Source organism: Halyomorpha halys, unplaced genomic scaffold (genome assembly GCF_000696795.3).
Source record: "Halyomorpha halys isolate HHAL.00 unplaced genomic scaffold, Hhal_1.1 Scaffold595.1, whole genome shotgun sequence".
In the NCBI taxonomy this organism is placed as follows: Eukaryota; Metazoa; Arthropoda; class Insecta; order Hemiptera; family Pentatomidae; genus Halyomorpha; species Halyomorpha halys.
Window position 1 is genome coordinate 293,206 of NW_027112496.1, and position 7,853 is coordinate 301,058.

Genomic DNA, 7,853 nt, shown 5'->3' on the forward strand with positions numbered 1-7,853 from the left:
AGAAACTGCTCGTAGATTCCGATTGCTACAACACTTACTTGACAAACGCTCTAAACTTCCCATTCACTACAAAAAATTAGTATACACTACGATAATCAGACCTACTTGGACATATGAAATTGAGCTGTGGGGCGTCACCAAACCATCAAATTCCTCCCGTATCCAATCCTTACAATCCAAAATCCTACGTAAAATCCTTGATGCTCCTTATTACGTTACAAATAAACTCATTCACAAAGACCTTAACATCCCATTCGTTGCAAATTTGGCCCAAAACTGATATGCGTCTTTTCATTCCTAACTCCTTAACTATCCTAAGCCATTAATTCTTAATCTTTCATTCTTAACAATCCCTGATAATCCTCCGAGGCGTCTGAAAAGAAGATGGCCACGGAACCTTCTAATTTAAATTAATGTTTGAAGTACCACCAAGATTTTCAAGTGTATATGAAACATACAACATATTTACTTATTGTATTATTTTGTACAGTTGTAAATTACATTAAATAAATAAATTAAATTAAAAAAATGATTTGGAAGACAACAAAGGCAGAGGCCATTCTCTAGTTTATTACGAAGAGATAATGTTAATAGTGTATGCAGGCCCAACAAACAGAAACGAGAAATGACGAAGAACCGTCGTGAATCCACCATCGTATACCAACTGAAATCCTTTGTTAAAAACAAAAACAAAAGCTAGGCAAGTAAGGGTCACATGATGTAAATAAATACAATTCCAATTGTTTATTTACATACGGATTTATCATTAATCAAAAAACTAAAAAGTAATAAATCGAAGAATAAACAATTCAAGAAGTTTGATTAAAAGATGATTAGAAGATAAAGGTTTTATGAGAATAAATATTATTAAAATTATGAAAAAGGAAAGAGCAAGAAAATAATATACATATGAAATCTAGTAAGTAACTATATGTAGAAAATTAAAATTGTGTAAAATTAAATTTATATAAAAAATATGGAAACAAAAAATTTATGTAACTTACTAAATATGTAAGTGAAGTAACAGGATTAAAGAAAGAAAATATATTTAAAAAAAGAAATGCAAATACAAAATATATGTACAAACAGAAAATTATCATTTTTTTCATTCATTTTACTTTCTCTTTCTCACATTTTTTTTCATTACTTTAGTCTTCAATAATTTTCATTTTGTACACATATTTACTAACTAGATTTTCTTATTCATATACATATTTCTTTACTCCTTTTGGCTTATATAACTTTATCTTTTATCAATTTAATCCTGATATACTTAATTAATTATTTACATATTTATTTAATGGCATTTATGTTTTTATTCTTTTTTTTTAAATTGTAATTATTAATAATTTCATTTTGCATATATACTAGATTTTCATTTGTATATTATTTTCTTTTTTATTCCTCTATTTTAATATATTACTGTATCTTAATATTACGTATTCTCATGTAACCTTTATTTGCTTATAACACCTACACTATAGTATACATAGTAATGTGATATTATAAAAAAATTGAAATTCCAACATTCACTGCCTTTTCTATAACAAGAGAGACACTTTTTCATATTTACCCAAAACTATTAGTTTGTAGTATTCCAAGAACACTCGTGACTAGTCTTTATTTTATTTATTTTTTTTTTTTTGATTAATTTGTTTTGTTTTTTTCTGTTTAATTCGACTCTTTATATGACAATCAACGCATTGTTTTATCTCAAATTTGTCAATTTTTCCTATAAATTAAGTAACATAGAAATAAAATAATGGAAAATATTCACTTATATGTGTACAATATGAGAAATTTGGTAAAACATGTATATGCAACAATTATCAAAATTTAGACCAAAAAGATTAAAATGAGCAATTATGTGCAGAAATTTCTGTCGAGGTTAGGTAAAATTCGAAGCTAGGGAACAAAAGATGGAATTGCACGAAAATCCGGTCTTTAGTTATGAATTGTGATATTGAATCATAGATAAGACAATGCAATCTTACTATATATAACAATACTCATACCTCTTTTTTTTATTCCTTAATGGTCATTGGAGTGGTCTTTGAGAATCGAAATTAAAAAAAATAAAAATACTGCTTTTCTATCTACGTATAGATCTAGCACGGAGTACCACAACTTGATAATTGTAAGTTTAACGAAATGTGATTTTCTACAGAAAGATTCCATTAAGTTAAGTCCATGGTATATTTTTAATAAACTAAACAGACACATGTAGACAATTTTACGTGACTTGAAAATTGTTAAATTATGAAATAATTATTATTACGAAATAATAATCGAAAAATTAGTTCAGTCAAAAATTCAAATTCGAAATTTGTACGATAGCAATGCTTCTCCTTACTAAATATTACGTATAGAAACAAGTGAAAGTAAAAATAATAATGGTTAAGTTTTGATTTTTATGTGGTTTAAAAATAAATTAAGTAGTCCGTCATTACGTCACGAGGAGAGAAGGGAGAGGACAACAGATGAAAGAGGATGCACCCATAAAGGCGTGAACTCTTCTCATCTATATTTATCAAGTTCTTGCACTCCAAGTTTATAAACATCAATCCACCGACTATTTTTGTTTATAATTTAATACTATAATAGCAGTTGAATGAGGAGGAATTTCTTTTTTAGAAGCCAACATTAGGAGTTTCATCTAACTTGATTTTTTTTTGGGGGGGGAGAGGGATATAGTTCTTTAAGTAATTACTTAATTATTAAAAATTGTCATTTATTAAAAGTGATAAAATATTTAAATGAATTCAGATTAACGCCATGAGATACAATACTTTTAAAATTTTAATTTTCTTTATATTGATTAAAGAGTTAGTTAAAAAATTAGGCTTTATCAATAAAATGTTTCTCACAACAGGATGACTTCCAACTTGAATAAAAAAATTTTTTAATATTTTATATTTATTTTTTATTTAAAATTGCTTAGAATGAAAATCGTTTATTATTTAAATTAAAAGTACCTTAATGGAAAATGTTATAATAATACGGATATAAGCTATTTCAATGAGGACAACCTGTCTGGCATTAGCGACCATCATATTATACGTTGTACGGTATAATCAAAACCGTTGGAATCGTTTTCGAAAAAAATGAAAAAATATAATCTATTTGTCTTGCATTTCCACTCAGTCGAAAAAATAACACATACACGCTCGCACGCTTTCGCCCTCACGTACTCAGCATTTTGTAAGTAAAAGTAAAAATCTGGTATTGTGTGCGCATCGCACAGTTTTCACTTACCACCCTACTTTGAGTTAAAATTCATCCTCGCTCGTTTCAAAATATGTTTCTAAACTATTCACTGCGGCAATACTTTCTCGTAATATTTTTCCAAATGAGCCTTTGAATTGACAGCTTGACAAACCTCTACATTTCAATAGTTTTCAGAAAGGTAATTTTAAAAATATTTCTCGTCGTAAAAGTACCCCGTTCGTTGTACAGGTGAGGCTCAAAAATATTTCTTCGTTAATTTTTCCGACATCATGAGCAGCCACATTGAAAGCTGTATTTGATCGGTCAACCCGTCGGCTGTTGACTATGCTTCATTAGTAACCTTCCTGTAGTGCTTCCATGTTCAATCAAGGCACCTATGTTTTAAACTATACGTGCGTTTTGTTAACGTTATCGTTTGAAGATCAAGTGAGATTAGGTTTTTAGACGCACGTTTCCAATTTACTTGTATACGAACGTAATTGTATTGTGTGAAATATTACTCGAATGTAGATGCAACCTCAGGCATAAGACTGAGAAATATTTTATTCCTATGAATTCACGATAATTTTCACTATTTTATGAATGGACAATTCAGATTTTGTTATATATTATCATCAGGGGTAATGTATATCTTAGTATGTAGTAATGTCTTAAGATAGTATACCTCAAAATATCCTTCGTCAAAATATTTATCGTTAGTAAGAAGATATTCTGCTGAATATAACCAATCCTCAGAGCTACAAAGAATGAGCTAATGGTTCATTATTAAGTATCACTCCAAGCTCTGCAGAATAGATCTACTCATGAAGACATTGAATGACACAAAAACATCTATTATATAAATATTATAAAATATTTGAGGGGCCATCCTTGCGTAACATATCTTGTTCGTTGAATTGTTTACCTAATTGCTATTAACTATTTACTGCTTTAAAAAGTTTTATTTATAAATTGTTTATTGTCATTTAACTTTAATTCTATTTTTCTCAGTTCAGTTACTATGTGGATTAGTTTCTTTCTGTTTAATCTCACCCAGTTATCTGAATTGGTATTTTGTTCTTTCTTGAACATTGACATTCATATTTGTGAAACGCTTCCTGGGTGCGTGACGTGGTTAGGCACAACTGAATCCTTTATGGGCCTTGCTGAGTAATGTCCACTTCTATTGAGCTTGGGGTCATTAGGCCTCACGAAAGTTCTGTTTGTCCTCGATCAGCGGTGATATATGTCCCTTCACATTGCAGGGGTATTGGAAATATCGGAGCGACAAGTCGGGGCTACTATCGAAAAAGTACCGCGATAGCCATTGGATGGGCAGAGGAACTCACCAAGGACGCCCCTCGCGTGCTCTCGGGTCAAGGTTGCCCCCTTATCGTCCAATGTCCATCCCATTCTAATGCGGCTGTCTCTAGGGCCTTCTCTTGCCAATATGTAACTCGATATTTGTGTAGTGCCCATGTTCGTCCATTTGCTAACACCTACTTCTGTATCGCCTGGGAAATATATCTTTATCTCTTTATCGGTATCAAAATCATTATCTTGATATCGGCGTTCGCTACTTGCTATGTAGTGAATTATCGGGTATTTTCCAATATATCTATAATTGTTGTTAAAAAGGGTATCAACTATATTACAAAATGATTAACACTATGTATGATTAAAAAATGAACAAATACTACACATTATTGTTGTGCCACCTTACTAAGGGTCCTTTGGAAACGAGCCCTGAGCCCCCTAACTGCACTGTTCAATAAATTAAAATGAATTAAGAATGAACTGAGAGGCACAATTGCTTCAAAATAGATTGAGTAGTTCATCATTAATCTTCATGAAAAGAGTCTTAAAAAGATAGACTTTGATCACGGAATTCATGATTTTACTAACCAAATATATACGCCTTTTATTGAAGTTTCATTTTTTTTATTACCTTAAAAATATTATATAAAGTAAGCATTGTAACTAGTGCATAATTTATTTCTATTAATGACCCAAAATGACTTAAAATAAGTACTTTACACTGGAGGTCACCTTATCTTAAAGTGCCAGGGCCCCCACTTGATTATAGTAGATCAAAAGTAGAGCTCCTTCTAAAAAAGTTCTAACCACGAAATTTAACTAAACGATATTTCAGCGTAAAACGTTTTTGACAACGTAACATGATTAGTGATAGCAATGAACTAGACCAAAATCCTTAATAATACCTCTCAGAGCACCAAAACATTAAATACATTAATTACATTAAAGGTAAAACGACTTTTTATTATCCCTGAAATGTTTAAAGCTGTTTTTAGAGGCAGCTCTTCAGTTGTCTAAGTTTTTCAGAAAATTACATAATCGTTTAAACCTTTTTATTACTAATGACAGTATGAGTTAAACAAAATAATATAAATTAATTTTAAAATATATAGAATTTTCTTTCTGTTTCACAAATACTATATATAGTGTGATTTCACTACATAAATATGGTATTTAGTAGCCGACCAAGCATTATTAACCGTACTTCGGAATAACCTGTGTTGTGAAAAGAAAAAATGGAGAAAAAGAAGTAATCAAATGTTGCAATCAAGATAAAATAACGTTATTTTTCATTTAAAATGCATCAAAAGTCTTACTGAATAAATATTGAAACACGAGAAAGAAATTGGTTATTCCAAAAGATAACTCATCTGTCCCAGTTAAATTGAACATTACAGTTACATGGTCATGTCCCACTGTTGGCACAATACAATTATTTTGTTATTGACTGATCCTCAAATCTTCAAAAATATTTATCATTAGCAGTCAAATATATACATATGTGTGTGGATTTTTTAGGCTTATTTTAAAGACAAGACGTACCCAATTTAAAAAATCACTATACATTTTTTCCTCTGTATTAGTACTTCAAAATGTTCATATTTTTTTAGACTGGTAACGAAATAAAACTTGATGATCTTCACAATGTTTTCCGAATTACTTTAATTAAATAATAAAATATTTAACTTTTAAATAAATTAACTTTGTATGAGTGTTATTTTCTGTTTTATTTTTATAATTTTTTTTTTTATTTTGCAGAGGAAGGAGGGTGTAGAGATGTCGGATAAGGGATGAGATGGTCGGAGACAAGGGGATAACCCTTAATGCCAACAATAATAACCAGCAGCCAGGAACACGTAATTGTTTACTTTATTATTTATTTATTTATATTTTTTTGTGTAATACAAATGAGCCATCCTTAATTATCTCGTATGAAAAAATGCTTTATAAAAATTACGTCAAGATCACAACATTCTCCTATTTGTCATAGAGAGAGAGAGTAAAAAACTTTATTTTGTGCTATCCAATTATATTGGGTTGAGTGAAACACTCCACTCTCGCCCTTTTTATTTTTATTTTCAAAACGCCTTTATTTTTCATTTAAATACAAAAATACAATATACCACTCCCGCCCTCCATGGTAGGCTTACTTATTTGACTTTTTAAACAAACAATTATAGCGAGTAGGTTGTTCGATGTACATACCACCACAATCTCACAAGAGGAGATCATAACACACACACACACAAAAAAAAAGGCTAACCTTCCCCCCCGCTAATAACCCCAGGGAGTGACGGTCCTGTATCAATTTTGAAATATTCACTTAAAACGGGGAGGGGAGACTTTAAGATAGTTAAATCGAGCAATATTTAAAAAGCGTCTGAAATTGAAAAACTGTATGAACTTCATACTTACTTAAATCTAGTTACACATTGTTTTTAAATCTTATAAAATATAGGCATAGTCAAGAAAATAATATATAATAATGGTATATGACTTTTTTTTATTACTTTGGTTATTTTATTTTCTCCTTTCTACACTTTATTTATTTATTTTTTCTATTAACCCCTTTCTTTTTTTTTTTTCATATTTCTTCTTTTTTATTATTATTTTTTTCATATTTTTTCTTCCAACCCATTACTTTCCTCTTTTTTTACTTATTCTTCATCGCTCTAATATAAATAGAACAAAAGTACAATGTAAAATACAAATATTAAACATTTTAAATAAACAACAATATGAACAAATAATATATATAATTAATAAAAATAGTTTATAGAAGCAGTGATATATAAAAAAATAATTTTTTTTTTTTTCTTCCGAACCCTCTAAAACAGAAATAAGAAGTGAATTAGTAAGTGCATTACTGTAAAAAGAAAATGTAATGTAAAAAATACTTTCAGAAAAAAATAAATAAATATATTAATACTATTTATTTCAAATGATCGGAGTCGTAGTTTTTGTTCATTGGTCTTCTTCATTTAATTCTTCAGATTTTTTTATTTCTTTTTTAAAGGAGGTTGGTACCCTAAAATTGATCCGTATGCAACTGAATACCCCTACATAGAATATATTTTGTTTATTTTGAAAACTTCCAATATAATTTTCTAAACATTTGGCAGAATCTTCAGTACAACTGTATAAAAAAAACCCGCTAAAGGAAAGATTTATGAATAATATTCATTGAAAACGTAGCATGTTTAAACCGCACAAATTTCTGTCTGAAAATATTTCTTTTTATGCAATATGATTATTTTTCTCAGAAATGAAAATAGTAGCAGATTTAGAAATTTCACACCTTGCTTTTGATGATATTTGAATAAAGCAGA

At 29.3% G+C, this 7,853-nt stretch overlaps 1 protein-coding gene across 2 annotated transcripts in view; it reads left to right on the forward strand.

Moving 5' to 3' along the window:
* Positions 1–7,853, forward strand: part of LOC106684619 (serine/threonine-protein kinase NIM1) — a gene marked incomplete at its 3' end in the record, with an annotated part of 166,384 nt that overhangs the window by 132,854 nt on the left and 25,677 nt on the right. For both annotated transcript variants that reach the window (XM_014426804.3, XM_067050341.1), the window contains 1 exon segment: positions 6,283–6,380. In XM_014426804.3, coding sequence (XP_014282290.1) covers positions 6,320–6,380 — 61 coding nt within the window. In that variant the 5' untranslated portion in view covers positions 6,283–6,319.